The following is a 17,026-nucleotide window of genomic DNA, read 5'->3' on the forward strand; positions in this document are numbered from 1 at the left end:
CACCTCGGCACACCACGCATAAAAGGTTGCAACTTGCTTGCAGTTTGTTGCAAAGGACCTGGCGATGATGATGAAAGGTCGACGTGCTGCGAGGTGAGTGAATCGAGTTTATATAGGAGCAAAGGAGGTCCTCCGTAGGGATACAGGAAAAGTTGCCAGTTGCCAGTTTCGAGTTTCACTTTCGTGCCCAAGTGATTTCCTAGGAAGTGGGCGTATTAGTGTGTGTGTGAGTGTGCTACCTTGCGGTGCACATAACAGTTAAGTAATGTCTTAAAACTTCAGCCATGAACAAGGTGAAAGTAGGTACCAACCACACCCATCACACCCTCTGCCCAGCCGCAACTTACACACAACAAATGTGCAAATTATGCAGCCTCCGGTAAAGTGCTTCAATGAGTGGGCGTGGCCTAAGCTACTTTTACCGCAAACTTTATTAGTTGGCCTCACCTTTCTGGCTTTCCATTATACGTTTTATGCATCCAGAAAAAAGTTTACCCCTGTTTGCTGAGTAGAAGTTAATCAATTTTCTAGTTGGCCATGGTTTAAATATTTAAAGCTTGTCGCATAGTCGAAGAATATTCTTAAGAGCCTTAAATAACTTTGTTGCATCCAACATGTTGTAATTAGCCAACAGAGTACTCCATTTTCAGATTCCTTTCACGTTTTGCGTTTATAAAAAATCTTTAACGCAAAAAATATTATCTTTTATTAGCTTAAGAAAAAAGTTTTGAAAGAATGCAGACAAAGTTGATACTTTTGGTCCGTTTAACTTAGTAAAATAAAAAAGGGAACTTATCCCTTACTTTGTGACTTTTTTTAATTTAATTAAATGTATTTCAGTTAAACGCATCCTTCGATGCTGTAAATTATAATAATCAAGTTTCCGATAAGTGGGTCTTAAAGGTACGTAACTTTCTTAGCAGCCTTAGATAAACGAAAATTCTTCAAGATCAAGAGATTCCTTTAGTTGACCACTTTTCTTTGCTTGGGCGTGCAGAAAAAGAGCGCAAGAAAGTCGCTGAATGAAGAAAAAAGGAAGCAATTTTTTCTATAAAGCGTGTCCTGTGGCAAATTCCTTCGAGTCTCACATACACATACACCAGAAACCCGGGCATAATTGCAGTATTCTCTTTTCCTCAGATGCCGATTTTTTGCTCCTTTTACGCGTTCCGCTTTCAACGAATTAAATGGCATGAAATTAAAAGTTACTACGAGAAATTTTTGTGCTGCATTTGCAGGAAAACGTGAGAAATTATAAGTACAAAAGCGTGGAAATAAAAAGAAGGAAGCGCGAAAACATGCCAACCAAAAAAGGTACACTATAGTATATACAGTCCGGGAAAGAGCAAGTAAAAGAATGATAAAATATGAAAGTAAGTCTGGCCATGGAAATGGAAAATGGGAAACAGTTGAAAGACAACAGGCAAATCTACTTAAATATCCCAGCGAATAGTAAGCCTTTCTTTGCTCCTTCATTCTTTGTGAATTATTCGTTTGCCCCTTTGCGGGGATTCCCCTTCCGCAAGGATTCCCTTTGTGCCACGGTTAAGTCCGTTTTGCGTTTTGTTCGTTTGTCCTTCCACGAATGGAACATTATGCAAGTTATTTTCGCAACCTTGTGGAAAAATATGAAATCAGCGAAATATATTTATGACTTATTTTGTCCACAGGACAAAGGACCCGCCCACCAAAAAAGCACAGAAGCCACGAAGAGAACAGAGCAAAAGTAACTACATGTTGGTATATTTTAGGTAAGGTAAGGCTTAAACTATATATGTAGTTATTGGACTTAACTTACATCTTTAATAGCTGAACTTAAATTAGCTTAGAGTCCCGAGAACTGTCAATGCTTGTACAGGGTATTTGTAGAGGGAATTGTGTGTCGTTTAAGAGTATAATCTATCATAGTATATTTACAAAGCTGCCAAGAATATTCAAGGCTAGATTATATTTAAAAGTGCGCTTAAAATCACTGTCAACTAATTTTTTTGTTTCTTTAGATTTTTACAATACATTGTAATACCCTCTCCAAAATGATATATATCCAGACATATATTATTATGAATATGTAAAAATACTAATACAATTTTTATATAATATAATTTAAAATTTGTATATTAATTTCCCACGAATTATTTTGACCTACTTAGTTTCCAAAATGTTCCCCATTACGAATATTTATTCGGTCTCTTTATGTGTGGGTTGTTTGAACGCACATTTTTTGCAATCATTTACTATACACATTTGTTTTTGCCCCTTGTTGTGGTGGGTTTTTGCTGCTTCAAAAGCTGCCATATAGTTTAAAGTGTTGTAAATATTTGCGATACAACAATGTTTGCACTTGGTTTGAAATTCACAGCCATTTTTTACAGAGCTTTGCGCCATTTTTTGCGCTTCTCGTAGATCGAATGATTTAGGTATTTTTTGCAAGTTTATTTATTATTTTTATAGCTGGATTTTGACATGGATTTAGTGGGCGATATTTTGTTTAGCCCGTTAAACAAATATTTGACGAGCAGCGGGCCTGAATCGCACAAAAGTAATTGCTGCCGATAGCACAGGGAATATTTGAACATCGAAGTGTCAAACTTAAAGTTGAAGAGCACGCAGTTTAATTTCATTGGATCCTGCAAAGCAGATGGAGGCTCCTTGGCCTGGCCTAATTGAATTTTCACTAATCCAATAGATTAAGAAGCAGCAGCAAGAGTTGCTCCGTAGTTGCTTGTAATGCAATGCAGAAACAATAACAAAATTATTCTGGCCAACAGAAGGAGCCGCTGACAAGTCTAAGGACATCCTAAGAGACTCCCAGGATGACCTCAAAAGTGCAAGGCAAGTTGCGAAAAACAGCCGACTGTTGGTCCCTAAGAAGAGGCTTAGTTTTCCCTTACCATGCACTTTTTTTGTTTGTTATGTTTTTCAATTACAAAAATTTAATTAGCTGCGAAAAGAGACCGGCTTCTCCGTGGTAAATTTAAATCATGCATAAATTAGGAAATTTCCGCATTCCCGGTAACATCCACGTTTACTTAGCGGCACATTGGGCGCCACAATTAATTATATGTTGACATGACATTTATTTGACTTGCATAAATTAGTCAATTAGTTGATGAACGTTAATAAAGTTTATGGTAAACCGCTACGAAAGGTGTAAGCGGGTTTATTCGTTGCTTCCTGTTTTATTAGGAAAAAGAGACACTATTCTTATGACTCAACTTATTTGAAAGAACATCTGTCATAATTCTTTTAAGTATAATATCTATATAAATTTACATGTGTATATGGTCAATTATTAATTGTTATACTTCTTATTTTTACCCACCTTTAAAGACTAAAGCAAATGATAATATTTATTCACAAGTTCACATTGTTTCAAAAGCAATCGAATTTACCTTTTTCACTTTACTCAAAGTCTCCCACTTGACCATTTGGCAGTGGCTCGTCCTGCTGTCAGCAGATGGAAAATTTCTTGAAGGGCAAGAAAAGTGGAGAGGAGGTCCTGGAAAGATCTTGATGGTTGTAGATTGTGTGCTCGCCGAACATTTTATCGCCTGCACTCAACGAAAAGGTGAATGACGATGGACGCACCAAATTTTCGACACATTGTGGCGTCCGTCTCTGTGTGAGTATGTGAGATGCACATGGCGTATACGCAATAAAAGAGCGACACTCAAAGCCGTGGTTATCAGAGGAGCTTCCACCGACCCCCACGCTTGTCGTCATTAGATTAGAGTGGAGCAAGCCCAGCGGAAGAGAGATAGAGATGAATGAGTGACAGAGAGGGAGGGAACACACAGAGAAATGTCATAGTAACAAAATATTTAATTAGATGCGAAAATTATGGTGATTGCAAATTAATAATATTTATTTAAAAGTTAATTTTATCTAACCTTAACCATTAACCTTTACAATTAAAAAATAATTTTGAGTTGCACATGTCTAAGTGAAATATAAGATTCATAAAAGAGAATGAATAATTCAAAAATATTGCAATGTGAGTCAATCACACTCTTTTAAATCAAAAATAAGTTCTTTAGCAACGATTTCGTTCCTATGCTTTTTGCTTAGTGCACGAATTTCATGCACACATCGAGGAGACAAAAATTAAACTATGGGGCGTTGCCTTGCTAGGATGTGCGTTAAATTGTAAAACACGAGGGGCTGTGTGGTGCGAGTTTTTACTGGAGAGGGGACTGTGGGGCAATGGGGCAAGGGGGCAAAAGGACTGCGCCCAGCTGGCCAGTGTTATCCTGGCTGTCATGCTGTGGCCAGTTCTCGTTTATTTTGCGTATTAGACGCTGCTATTTTGTGCTTATTGTCGCCGTGGCCCTCTCTGTCTGGCAGCCATGTCCTGCCGTGTCCTGTTATTTTTCGCTTGTTTGGTTGCTTCGGTGTGCCATTGTCAGCTCATTTGTAATTTTTGGCACAACGATTTCAAATTAAGCAACCGGAAATGAGCTGACATTTTGTATTCTGTTTCCCATTTGGTCTCTCGTTCGTTTCGCTTTGAAACGCTCGCATTCGGTAGTGCGCAGCTTAACGGCACTTTTGCGGTTATTCGTCAGGATCGGGATCCATAGGGGCAATCATCATCGTATCCGCTTGGCCGTCGTCGTTATCCTCTCCGAACACCCCACACACTCCTCCGCCTGCTGCCTTTCAAGTTGTCTTGTCTATTATGACAATATTAATATTTACATTTTACAGTTATTGTCTAGCCAAAGCTTTCCCACACAGGGTATCCACCACCATGGATATATATGTATATAAAATATATGTGTATACATATAGATTCGTGTTCTCATGTATCCTTTCTGTTTTGTTTGCTGCCAGTGCTGCTTGTCATGTTTGCTGGCTCGTATGCATTTGGTATTTTCTTGTTTATTGCTTTATGTTTCAACCGCTGCTGCTCTATTTTCCACCCGTCCTACAGTTTTCTCCATGGATACAGCATCTTGTCAATATGGTTTCCATTTTGCATGTTGTGCATTAGTTCCGTTTGTTGTTGACCACTTCAGTCGCTGTCTCCTAAGGTTCAGACTTCAGTTTCTCCTTTTCATGGATGCCACGCCAGTATATTTTAATTCTCGATTTATTTAAATTTCGTTTAAGAGAGATCCAATTAAGAATATTAGTAAACTTTAATATATTTCAAGCTATGCAACACTTAATTCCGACGATAAATAAGTAAAGCATATTATTTTATATACTAGCTGCGTACAATTAATAGAACCGTTTATGTGTAGTAGCCATTAAGATTTTTGTAAAACCTTAGTTAAAAATAAGGTTAGGAGATTACGAATTAGTATTAATAGTAAATAAATATATGGGGGTTATTCTAATTATTAAATGGGAATTCCTGTTTCCTAAGAATTACATTACCGAATGTAATTTTACAGAGTCTGTTAACTTATCTGTTAAATAAATCCCAACGAAACCCCCTGTTAACAAGCAACCCACTTTTCGAACATGAAAGCTTTTCATCAACGAAACAAACGAAATCTCTCTCTTAGTTGCTTTCTACCGCACTCTCTGAAATTTCCCTAGCTTCGGCTCGTGTTTCGTCAAGTGCCGAGTGCCGAGTGTCTCAGCTCTTTATTCTGTGCTCTCGCTGGCAGGACACGAGTACAGCCGAATTCCTTCGATTCCAGCTTCTACTTAACAGCATCGGCATCGGGTCCTTCAGCAGCAGCTGCTGTTGTTGGGATTCCGGCGAGGGCCGACAGCTTCCTGCCGCTGATGCTTCAGTTACGTTGATAATGTCAAATCGTTTGGTTCGCTCTGCTGTCGCCACCGCCCACGAGTACAACCACAACAACACTGCCAACGACGAGGGCCAGCGAGCCAATAAATTTTAATAAAATCTCCATCACAACAAAGAGTAAACAACAGCACAAGCAGACAACTCAAAAAATTCGTATAACAAAAATTGCGAAAGAATCTGCTGTTCGGTGGGACAAGCGAATGCCGGCTAAAAAAGTGTCAGAATTTGTGAAAATTAATATTTCACCAGAGATTTGAGTGTTTCCAAAACAAACAAAAAACCCGAACACTGCAAACAGGACAAACTTTTTCGTTTCGCCAAACTTTTATTTCGTACACACTTTTTTGGTCCTACGCGATTTGCTCGCGAAAATTATGAAAAATATGTGAGAAATGTGCAAAATCCGCAAAATACTAAAGTAAGAGCAAGAGGGCATAGGTCAAGCCCTATTCTCCAGTGCGGGATATATATTCTGGACGGCCCCAAAATCCCCTGACGTTGTCCTTTCAGTAAACCAACCACCCACCGCCGCCCATCTAGTGTCATGTGTATGTGCGGAAAGAAAAGCAGCCGAGTTGAGTGTGTGTGCGCCTGGGTGTGGGAAGTCGTGTAACGTGCTAAAATAAGTTAATTTATTGCCGGCACAACAACAATCACAACACACAAAGACAACAACTGCCGGCAGTCATAACATTTGTGTTGTTCACCAGTTACCCAAAGGTGAGTTACTTTCAGTTGAGCGTTCCAACTGGGTGATGATGATATCTGTATCTGTGATTTTGCTCTGGCTTTTTGTTAGGACTCTTAAAATATAATTTACAGTCATGTAGGCTGTGGATTTTGCAAAACCAAGCAGATTTTTGGCAGGACAAATATGTTTTGGCAGTGCGATTACACAGAAATAAAATACATATTAAAGATTTTTAGATTTTTCTTATCATTCAGAAATAAACTCCTAAGAGAGAAAGACTCTCTAATTCTAATGGTTTCAAAAGTTGGTTTGTTAACCAATCATTTAAGAATAAATTTGATTTTATGCCGTAAAAGACGCTTTAAGCCAATTACTCATGCTGTAATAACCTGCATTAGCCATAATTCGATTTGCTTGACACTTCGTAATAACTAATTTATCCAAGTAGATGAATAGCTCAGAATAATGAAACGACTTGTGCCGTAAGTCACTTTACAATTACGCGTTTGTGAAATTCATTTACATTTTAGGATTTTAGTGGTGGAAATAATAGTTCTGTGTCGTCCTTTACCGACTCAGCAAAGGCAATTTCCCATTGTGAAAAACAATGGATGTGCCGCCATTAAAAATTCGGTTGACCCAGTATGTTGATATTTACATTTGAACAATACATTTCAAGTGAAACAATTTTAGCCCATATTTGATGGTAACTTTTGGATAATAACCAGGTGGTTGAAATACCAGAATACAAAACCCTTCGAATGTTTTCGGGAACATTATTCACCGGATATGCCTCTGGCGACTCGACAAAGTGTTTTTCTGGAAACCGACAATAAAAATTATGCCGTTCACTTAACTTGTTTGGGCGCAGATTCGTCTGAAGAAAGTGATGAAATGGCCAATTGTAAGTGAAAGGAGAATTTCAAATGTTCACTCAGATTTTGGTAATTTTTTGTATAGATTTGGTTCAGACCTACGCCATTGACAGAAGGCCCTCAGTTAGAATAATGAAGAAAATTCTGCAGACGCACAAAAGGCACGGCTTGGATATGAAGTTTCTAAAATGTTGCGTGTAAATATATTGGAAAAAATTATTTATTTCCATTGAAAAAAGTGGTCTCTAGCCAAAACTATACTACGAAATATCATGCTAATTGAAAATTTTAATTAGACTATTTGCGTTTTGTTTTTCTGCTTCCTTACCAAAACTAATGTATTAGTTTGTGAACCAAATTAAATTGAGGTTTAATTAAAAAAGAAATTTATGGCTAGAAGTGCGTCAATTTGTTTTCAACTGTGGCAGTTTTTAAACGAAAATATTTTGGTGACTCGAACCGTTGTCAAAAAGTTCGTTCAATTGACCTGTCTTCGCTATTCAAGCGTGGCTAAAAAATACAACCGAATAGCTGAACAAAAACTGTCAGATCCATGACCTACATAAGTACGTCGTGTAACCAAATAGATTGGAAGGTTTTCAAACGAATATTTTGTTTTTCCCCTGCATTCGCTTCGTATGCAAAACCAAAACAAGCAGCTTTCAGATTTTGACCATTTTTCCATTGTTTTGCTAGCCTCTCGAATGGAAACTTTTGCCTGCCCATTTCATTCCTTTTTTGCGGGCTAGCTAACAAAAGTTCGAATGTTAAATGATTTTCATGGCGCAAACTTTGGCAACCCTGAAACTGGACCCCGGTCATTTGTTAGCCTGTCAGAAAGGCAACAAAAAAAGGGCGCAAATATGTAAGTCTGGCTGACACGTGAATTTATTGCATTCAAAAATATGAAAAGTTGCAATAAAAAGTGCAACAACAGGGTACTACAGGGTATTAGTACAGCGGGCCAAAGCAGCCCCACTCCCAGCAATTTTTGCATTTGTTCGGCACAAAATAGAAAGGTGGCGCACAACCGCCGCTGCAACATCCGCAGTTGCAGGTGCACTGCATGCAGGGCAGCAGGGGACCCACGGGGCCGCAGGTCAAGCGGTACGAGACCACGGCACAGGGCGGAGGGCCACAGCATCCGCCACAGGATCCACCACATGAGCCGCCACATGATCCGCCGCAGGATCCGCCGCAGCATCCTCCTGAGCCGCCCCTGCAACAGGAACCACCAACGCAGCAGGATCCGCAGCAGCCACCTCCGCCGCAGGGCTTACGACCGGACCCACAGGATCCAAACTGCGGTCGGCATCGCGGCGCAGCACAACTCATCCTAGAAATTACTTAGCCCTTTGCAACCTGTTGCTAAGTACTTGCCGCTAAAAAAAATGCTAAATACTCCGGGGCAGTGATGGACAGTCAGCTCACAGCTCCAGGCGCCTATTTAGCACCTTTTTTGTCCGCCAATAGTCACAAGTCCACAGGGAAAATTTTATAGTTCCTGTCGAATAAAAACTCTTGCAGTTTCCTCAAGTATTTCCTGGAAAAGTGACACTTAAGGCAAGGATACATGCGGTTGAAATAATTTTAAAGCAGGATCATATCGAATAACCTTATATATTTGCTTAAAATATTGGAGACTAATTCCATGAATAAATTGCACTATATTTGGTAACTTAGCCAATCTTCTTCCTTTTTGGGTCTATAAAAGCACTTTTCTTCCATCAGTCTATTTTTGTCACCAAAACATTACAATTAAAATTACATTAAAATTATACACTCTGCGGTACCATTTAAAACCAACGTATGTCGGCTAGGAATATCCAACCAGAACCACCACGCTTCGTGGAACCCATGTCCTCTCAGCTACATTTGCACAGTTGACCATGCGTGGGTTTGTCTACTAGATCCTCACATGCAGACACCCTCTTACATGGCCTCTGGTCCGTCGGGAGATATTGTAATTGATTGTCTCCGCCTGGATGAATGGGAGGTGGATTGAAGTATCATGGACCGGAGTGGCAAAAAGTTTCATCACGGTTCGTTATTCGGCGGATAGAAATTTGCATGGCCAACGGTGCGGGTTGAAACTCGTGGTAGAAGTGATACAATTATGAAATTGTTCTTAACAGTATGCACACTCGTATTTTATTTTGTAACGCTTACTTGATTGGCTGAGTCATAGGGAATATCAATACAGTAATTTAATTTCTATATTCCCACAAGATGCCATAATATGGTATCCAATTCTTAATTGATTGAAGATCCCGGCTTAGAGTTTTCGAAATTTAGTTCCATTCTTTTCACTTGAGCATCAATGTGCCATCCACTCTCTGGTTCCGATTTAGCCAGCTTTTATTTTAGGCCAGATATCCGAAGCGTAGACTACCCCGAGGGCGGCGTCGATGAGATTGTCAATAGCTGTCAGAGCGAAAAATCGCCTTTGCTCCCTGGAAAACCCATTCCACTTCAGTTCCTTTTCCACTTCGGCACCAAACACTCGATTTTGTGTCTGCTCCAGGGCCAATAACTATACACCACTCCCCCAAAAAAATAGTAAAAAGAGCACACGTTTCGGAAAACCTAAACCAAGTCAAGATGTGTGGTGGCTGGGCCTGTGCCTCCTACAATATCGCCTGCTGCAATCCCCGTCTGTCGACACTGCGATTCTCTGGCCGCTGTTTCGCACCCACGCCCTGCGGTCCATGTGATGACTGCTCCATTTACGGCGGTTGCTGCGGTGGCTGCTGCGGGTGCTAGCTGAACTCTGACCTGGAGTAGCCACAGAGTTGGGTGGAGTCCGGAATTTAACTTTCTTGAAGTAGGCCTTGGGAACTGCTGGCTGTTGTCAGCCATGAAACAAACACCATTCAGTCCCAGTCCAGTCCTTGTCGGAACAACAACCTTAAACTTTCACCGGGGTAAGTTTCATTTATAATTTTATAAAATGTTTTTCAAATTTTATTTTTAATTATTTACATTTGTACATAGTTCCCACATCCGTTTCCTAACCATGTGTGGTGGCTGGGCTTGTGCCTCCTTCGACCTGGCCTGCAATAATCCTCCCTTGTCAACACTGCGTTTCACCGGTCGGGACTTTATACCCACGCCCTGCGGTCCTTGCGATAAGTGTTATGTTCTAGATACTAGCCGCAAGAAGAACACCAACAACTGCTATGTTCCGCACATCCTGTCCCCACTGGATGCCCAGCTCTGCACACTGGCGAGTACTCAGAAAAAAAAGGAGGACGAGTAATCGCCAGGAGGAAATGCGGTCTTATACTACTAAAATTATAAGTGTTGATCTTCTTGTACCACCTATTTCCATGGGAAACCAATAAAAATTCAAGGGACTAATACTGAAGAAGAAAGTTTTTTGTACGCTTAGAGAATTAAGCCTCCGCCGGTCTTGTACCATCTACTTTTTAGCCGTCATGCCACAAAACGCTGCCATGGCTAATTATTTTTAAACAATTTTGGTATATTTTCTCAAGAAATTTGAGCCGTACAGCTTGAGGATCTGCATAGTATCTGTATGTATCTGTCAGGCATGATTTTGGTATATTTTCTAATTTTTCATACATGTATCAAAGGAATATGAAATTTCTCAAGAAATTTGACGCATAGTAAATAAGAAGTTACTTTTTTAAGTACATAAATTTATTGAAAAGCTCGAACCCTTGTGTAGGGGCAAATGTGGTTCAAACCAAAAGCACAAAAAAATTTCACGTCTTTTTCTTCAGGAATTTTTGAACATTGGGTTTCTCAGTAAAAAGGCCCAAAGCAACCCCATTCGCCGGCGCAACAGCACCTGTTAGGAGGACATGTCCAGGGTCCACAGGGAGGATTGGGTCCACAGCAGCAGTTATTATAGTTCATGGCTGGCAGAGCGGGTCCGACGGGGCCATAAGCCAGGGCATAGGATACCGATCCACAGGCTCCTTGGCAACACATCTTCGGGAGGATAGGTTAACTAAAGGAGGTATTCGATAGAAAATCTTTCTGGGAAATCAGGACAACTCACATTTTGTTTAAGGCAAGAGAAATGCTTGAGTAAAGATTTCCAAAAATGTTTAAACACGAAATTTTTTCGTACTTTTGGTTTATGTACTGGTGGAAGCGTACGGAGCTGTTTACAAAACAAGTGAATAGACTGGAATGAGTTGAGCTAAGAAAACCCATGCCCATGCTATGGGAAATTCTTTCCGAAGCCAACTTGATGTGGAAAAATTTAAAACCAGCTAGAAAGCCAGAAAGGAAATCAAAGTGGGCTAGAGAAACTGCCTTTAAAATCGATCAAAGTCAAGTTGTTGATGCTGCTCTCCTCCTGGCTGAGCTCACAAATTTCACACATCAATGATTTAACATCGAAGCGACAAATACAAAAAAATTGAATTTCTCTAACGACAAAACAGCAGCGCAACAGATTCGCCCCTCTGGCAAAAATAAGAAATCATTGAAACATGTCTAAAAAAACGACGACTCTGGGCAGAATAACACCAGTATGAGATGGGTTGGAAGATGCCGAAAGGATTCTTTACAGGACTCGCTCTAAACTGGGGCAACGGCAATGTCGAGGCAGACATGAAAGTCTATTAGACTCAACGAAGCAACCTTAACGCTATTTTCCAGCTTCCTTCGCTTTTCGGGGGGGTTAATGTTAGGGCATGTGTGTGCGGGACAGGATATAGGATATACAGGACCTCGTGTGCGTCTGCGGGCGTTGTGATTCACAAAAGCTGACAAGCTCATCGATCCCTGAACATTAGCTAAACATAAATTACGCAGATGACTGCACAACAATTGAGGCGTTTATTATAATGTGTGTTCACACTTGAGGCTTTCAAAAGATGCACTCACAGCACATACATATATGTACGTCCATATATATGAGAAGGCTGTAGCAGAAGACTAAAGATGTAACTTATTTAAACGAAACTGGAATTGTTCAAATGGTATTAAATCGGCCAGCTTGAATTTTGAATAACGAGAAGCAATTGTTTTGGTTGTGATCCGCGTGCACAGCAAATGTCAAATAACTACGCTTCAATGGATAAATATTTGAGCTTTTATTATAAACTTAGGTTTGAAATCAAATATGATGATTGCAAAAGAAGATTATAACTGAAAAGTATTTCATAATATTTTGTGCAATCTAATTTTGTGCTTGCCTTAAACGCTGCATTTTATAACAATTTCACAAGTCCTCACTCTTAACATTGGCAATGAATCCTTCGCTATTTGGGATTCCATTTGCCCACATTATTTATTCATTCAACTTGTTTAAAAAGCAATTTACATCGATTTACCTATAACAGCGCGCTGTTGGAGAAAAGGAAAATCCACAGACCCCCAGACAGTTAAGAACTATTGCGAAACTCATTTCTAAACGAACCAAAAAAGGGAACCCAGCTTCAAGACTGCAATTGAGGGCTCTCCACATTCCTTCGAACCGAAAAACAACACCCCACTTAAGATAATCTCATTGGTAGGATGCCAAAAACTTATCCCCCTGCACACACACACAGTGTATAAAAATGTCACCACAAAAAGGGCGAAACACCAGGGAAAAGCAAAACAGCAGGGTAAACAAGTGAGGCTTCAACTAAAAAAGGTATTTCCTTTTAAATCAAATACAAAAATTTCTGCCGGGATTCCAATGCCAGTGCCTCTTGGCCGCCCTGCCTCTTTTCTCTTTTTTCTCTCATTTTTTTTTTCTTTTCCAAGTGGATACGATGGGCACTTCATTTCACTCCAAAAACATATTGAGCCGGGCCACTTGAGTGTGCGCCAAGAGATAAGCGCAATTATATGGCTTCCACTCCCTGAATCCGGACATAAATGGGAGACCGCAGGGGCCGCAGGACATCGGGACAGTGGACACTGGACAACCGCCCAGCGTAAACTGTATAAATTAGGTAAAAAGGAGAACTTAACGTTACTTATGTGACACGGCCTTCATTGAGACAAATGTGCGGTCTTTAAGTGCAACGCTATTTTCACTTTTTTCCTTCGAGCACTTTAAATTTATTTGCCACAAGAAGCACGGCTATCGGGCCACCGATACTCTCATGCCCCCGAAATAAAAAGGTATACAAAAGATGTGAAATTCCTCTGAACTCTGGCATCTCACATTTTGTCCCTGGTCAAGTGCTCGTTATGGGCAATTTCTGCTCAAACTGCTTTCTGGGTGCTTTTGTTTTAGTTTCTTGTTTTTTGCTGACCGCATGCTGAGTATGGCTCTTCTATTTTGTGTGGGCCTCCATTTGAAGTGCCTTTGTGGCCGATCTCAAAAGAGGCAACTTGTCAAGCATCGGTTTTCGGGGAAAAGCTCATAAGTGACCATTGAAAAGTTTACACTACAAAGTTGTCAATATGTAGGAAATATTCCTAAGTGCAGCTTATTACAAGTTGCCTAAAAAGTTTTTTTCTTTTTGGGCATTCCTGCTGCTTTGTGGGGTATATACATAGTAATATTATTACATTTTGAAAAGCGGATAGTTGACTCTATTTTGCATTACAGTATTTGACTGTGACAAAAAATATTAATTTGTGCAACAAAACAGCCACTATAAACATAAAAAATTCACATAAATAGCTTATATTCTTATCATATTGAAAATTATAATCTGTTAAATATGTGCCTAATCATATTAGACTATTCCTTTTTGGCTAACTGTATGAATATTTGCAATGCTTTCTAAAATGTTTAAAAAATTATACTAAATACGAAATTAAATAAAACCCAATTCAAGTTCAATTCAGAGTCTTATTCTTAGTGATTCTTTTATAGGGCATTACGATGCATAAATAGTCGCTGAAATTCTGGCGTTTCTTTAGCTGTTCGCTTCTATTTGAAGTACAAAATATTTTCGTTTATTTACCCAACGCCGCCTGGTTCCCGCCTGTCGTCTCCTTGGCACCGTTGTCGTCTGCAGGATACTCCTGCCGCCACTCCTTGGAGCGGCTGCCTTTTGGTAAGTCCTGGTTGGTCTGGGCACCGAGTATTTTTTGTATTTCTTGTTTTTTTTTTTTCACTATATGCTATTTCTTTTCTAAGCGCTTTTGCCATGCGGCGTCAAACGTCGGGCGCCAATCCTCGTGTGCGTGGGTGCGTATGAGTGATTCTTTTTCTTTTGGCTCCATCCCCCGGCCGTTTCATTGGGTTTTTCTTCGCTTTTCGTTTGGTAAATGCTGCGAAACATAAAACATCAAATGTAAATTGAAAGTCGTTCGTGTGTGAAACTGAATGTGTCATCAGTTGAAGCGTTTATCATTTTTTTTACTGCTTTTCGTATTCGTTTTTAGCTTCTTCGACCCCTCTGCTGCAGTAGATTGGAGGGGGAGGTGGCAGAAAAGATGAGGGTTTTCTTTAAAAGTTTAGATTTTATTTGCCGGCGTGTCAAGTTGCCTTTAAACGTTTTTCTGGCTAAGTTGTTTGCCTGCTGAATTATCTGCGCACTGCCTTGTAAAATCTTTCATTTCCTGGTCACAACTCGGCAAATTTGGCAGCGGAGGTATCAAATTTCACATATAAATATGAATATAAATTTGAGCATATGAATGGCTAGCAATATATGGGCACTCTCAATTGAATTGTGCAACTTGTCTTGAATGAAGCTAGCTCACGAAACTGTTTTCGTTATCTTCGTCATTGCATTCACAAGGATTTGGTATATCTCTGCCATAAACAGTTTAAATGTTTAAAAGGTGACCCCGATTTGGCAATATATGTTTTAATTGCCCTGCGATTCGGATTTAATCGCCTGACTTTCCAATTTATATGCATGAAGTATCAAGAGAGAAAACTAATTTGGCAAAATGCACCCTCAGAGAAAAAGCATCAAAACAATGATGGCTCTTTTATTATTGAAATTTATTGTTCTTTTTTTCACTTCTCTGCTTATTTGCAAATTATTTGGGAATTAATTGAATGCTGAGAAACCCAGAACATATTTCATTTTCAGCTCGAACTTTGCCACCCATTGCCCCCTATTTTTTTGTATTTACCATGCAAATGTCAAGCTCAAATAAAACAATGGATGGGTAAATGCTGGTGCAACAACGACAGCTGCCAACTAGAGCTGTGGTTGCCCTTAGTCAAGTTGTCGCCTTTTTGCTCCCTTTTGTTGCTACACTGGTTGGTGGCACTAACTTCATGTCAATCCTTTTGTGGCTTTGCCGGTCGTTTAATTTGAATTTAAAATGTTATCCCGCCAAATGCAATAGACACAGCAGAGCACAGCACAGCAGCCCAATTTCCCCCATCGGTCACCCCCCTCTTTTGCTCGGCACTCATTTTCCACTTATTTACAATTACCACATTTTATTATATCCCCCTGCCAACCAGTCAGCCAGCCAGCCATCCAGCACTTAACCATTTTATTTATACCCCTGTTTATATTTGTCACACTTTTGTCTTTTGTTCCAGCCACCCACTTTCAGCCCCCATGGACCGTTTTTAACTGCATTTTTGTGTGTCTGTCAAATCCTGCCACCTTCTCCATCCTCCCAAAAACACAAAAGCCCCTCCCCACCATAGCAGACCTTGCAGATTTCGATTGTATTTTTGTTTATTTTGTTGCAATTTTAATTACTTTAATGAAAGTTTTAATTGCGAAATAGCAAAAACGCAGCGAGCGACAGAGACAGCGTGTGCAAAGGAGCACACAAAGCGGGGAACTGAGTTGGCCAAAAAGGGGGCTGTAATGAGTTTTTGTGGTCTAAGAAGAAAGGTTGGCAGCTGCACGGCAACGATGACGTGAGCACACCCAGCCAGGTGAGCTTCTATGCCAGGTGTAATTTCGCGAGAAAGGGTCTCTGATGTTAAACGAACAATGGAAGGTGTGCTTGATTGACCTTTTTGGTATTCAGGAATCGTTTATAATTAGTATGGATTTTCTCTCTTTATAGCTCGCTAATATGATTATACTAGGTTTCTATTTTAACATAATTAATGAATGCAAGAAATCATAATTACATATTATAAAATCTTAAACATAGCTCGATTTCTTAATATTTAACTTGATATCTTCAAATGGATTAATTAAGTACTATCGAAAAACTTTGCTTCCCGTATTCAAAAGTTTCATAAATGCGACACAAAACTTGGGTATGACTTCAATATTGAACAGATAATATTTCCGTAAATAAAAACAACACTTTTAAACACATAAAATGATGTTTAGCATACGATTTATATAATAAATCAACTTTGGTGATCAGCAGTCAACGTTTTGCGATTCGCACATATGGCAACGGTAATCTGATGTTTCCATCAACTTTGATCTGCTTGTAATTGCAGTTGGTGGTTGCAAACGCATCCATTCAAACACAGATAGGTTGACATTTGCATACACATCTATATGCACATGCACGCTCCACTTGACCCACAAATCTAGGCAAGCAAATCGGCACAAAAATGTTTGTCATACTGGCTCTCGTTTGCAACTTCACTTCCGAACCCGAACCGAAGTTGAAATAAATTGTGCAAACAATTCGAAAGCCACAAGGTATCAGGCAAATGAAATAAGTGAGCCGTATCCAAGGAGGAGCGGGGTTAAAAAAAAAATTCAAATGAAAATAGAATGGAAATCAGCATCAGCAGGGCCAATGAACTGCATGAGATGCAGAACCTGAAAAGACGGAATGCGAAAGCAATAGAATAGACTTTTTACTTACAATACATTACAC

At 39.7% G+C, this 17,026-nt stretch overlaps 5 protein-coding genes across 11 annotated transcripts in view; 3 read left to right on the top strand and 2 right to left on the bottom strand.

Moving 5' to 3' along the window:
• The first annotated feature begins 5,720 nt into the window (after positions 1–5,720).
• LOC6732481 overlaps positions 5,721–17,026 on the top strand; it is a 41,192-nt gene continuing 29,886 nt past the window's right edge. Inside the window, exon 1 of the mRNA XM_016180191.2 lies at positions 5,721–6,484. The gene's annotated coding sequence lies outside the window, so the exon portion shown is untranslated. The remainder of the gene's footprint in view (positions 6,485–17,026) is intronic.
• Positions 6,876–7,622, top strand: LOC27208377. 4 transcript variants are annotated; one of them, XM_016183960.3, is made up of 4 exons: positions 6,885–6,937; positions 6,986–7,097; positions 7,149–7,359; positions 7,416–7,622. In XM_016183960.3, exons 1-4 carry the CDS (start codon positions 6,921–6,923, stop codon positions 7,529–7,531), a joined length of 456 nt encoding a protein of 151 aa, XP_016025119.1. In that variant the 5' UTR covers positions 6,885–6,920; the 3' UTR covers positions 7,532–7,622. The 4 variants fall into 4 exon arrangements, with proteins under 4 accessions (XP_044778632.1, XP_016025119.1, XP_016025118.1 ...); XM_044922697.1 differs by lacking the exon at positions 7,416–7,622 and having other exon boundaries at positions 6,876–6,937; positions 7,184–7,323; XM_016183959.3 differs by having other exon boundaries at positions 6,899–7,097; positions 7,184–7,359.
• On the bottom strand, positions 8,197–8,921 carry LOC27208806 (male-specific sperm protein Mst84Db). 3 transcript variants are annotated; one of them, XM_039292320.2, is made up of 2 exons: positions 8,549–8,921; positions 8,197–8,515 (listed from the first exon to the last, which is right to left on the bottom strand). In XM_039292320.2, the coding sequence occupies exons 1-2, from the start codon at positions 8,663–8,665 to the stop codon at positions 8,282–8,284; spliced, it is 351 nt and encodes a 116-aa protein (XP_039148254.1). In that variant the 5' UTR covers positions 8,666–8,921; the 3' UTR covers positions 8,197–8,281. The 3 variants fall into 3 exon arrangements, with proteins under 3 accessions (XP_039148254.1, XP_039148255.1, XP_016025121.1); XM_039292321.2 differs by having other exon boundaries at positions 8,197–8,510; positions 8,544–8,921; XM_016184357.3 differs by having other exon boundaries at positions 8,197–8,914.
• Positions 9,932–10,697, top strand: LOC6732479 (male-specific sperm protein Mst84Db). The gene is made up of 2 exons (XM_016180190.3): positions 9,932–10,254; positions 10,325–10,697. The coding sequence occupies exon 1, from the start codon at positions 9,932–9,934 to the stop codon at positions 10,091–10,093; it is 162 nt and encodes a 53-aa protein (XP_016025123.3). The 3' UTR covers positions 10,094–10,254; positions 10,325–10,697.
• Positions 11,063–11,517, bottom strand: LOC6732480 (male-specific sperm protein Mst84Dc). Of its 2 annotated transcripts, none has more exons than XM_016178223.3 (2): positions 11,358–11,517; positions 11,063–11,306 (listed from the first exon to the last, which is right to left on the bottom strand). In XM_016178223.3, exon 2 carries the CDS (start codon positions 11,285–11,287, stop codon positions 11,099–11,101), a length of 189 nt encoding a protein of 62 aa, XP_016025125.1. In that variant the 5' UTR covers positions 11,288–11,306; positions 11,358–11,517; the 3' UTR covers positions 11,063–11,098. The 2 variants fall into 2 exon arrangements, with proteins under 2 accessions (XP_016025125.1, XP_016025124.1); XM_016178222.3 differs by having other exon boundaries at positions 11,063–11,287; positions 11,358–11,511.

Source organism: Drosophila simulans, chromosome 2L (assembly GCF_016746395.2).
Source record: "Drosophila simulans strain w501 chromosome 2L, Prin_Dsim_3.1, whole genome shotgun sequence".
NCBI classification, from domain to species: domain Eukaryota; kingdom Metazoa; phylum Arthropoda; class Insecta; order Diptera; family Drosophilidae; genus Drosophila; species Drosophila simulans.

What these genes read in the sequence shown, in the direction of transcription:
- LOC6732479 (XM_016180190.3), top strand. Translation starts at nt 9,932, where the DNA reads ATGTGTGGTGGCTGGGCCTGTGCCTCCTACAATATCGCCTGCTGCAAT.
- LOC27208377 (XM_016183960.3), top strand. An exon ending in TTAAAAATTCGGTTGACCCA is followed by an intron (nt 7,098 to 7,148) that starts GTATGTTGATAT and finishes AAACAATTTTAG; the next exon opens with CCCATATTTGATGGTAACTT. An exon ending in AAGTGATGAAATGGCCAATT is followed by an intron (nt 7,360 to 7,415) that starts GTAAGTGAAAGG and finishes TTTTTTGTATAG; the next exon opens with ATTTGGTTCAGACCTACGCC.
- LOC27208806 (XM_016184357.3), bottom strand. Translation starts at nt 8,665, where the DNA reads ATGAGTTGTGCTGCGCCGCGATGCCGACCGCAGTTTGGATCCTGTGGG.
- LOC6732480 (XM_016178223.3), bottom strand. Translation starts at nt 11,287, where the DNA reads ATGTGTTGCCAAGGAGCCTGTGGATCGGTATCCTATGCCCTGGCTTAT.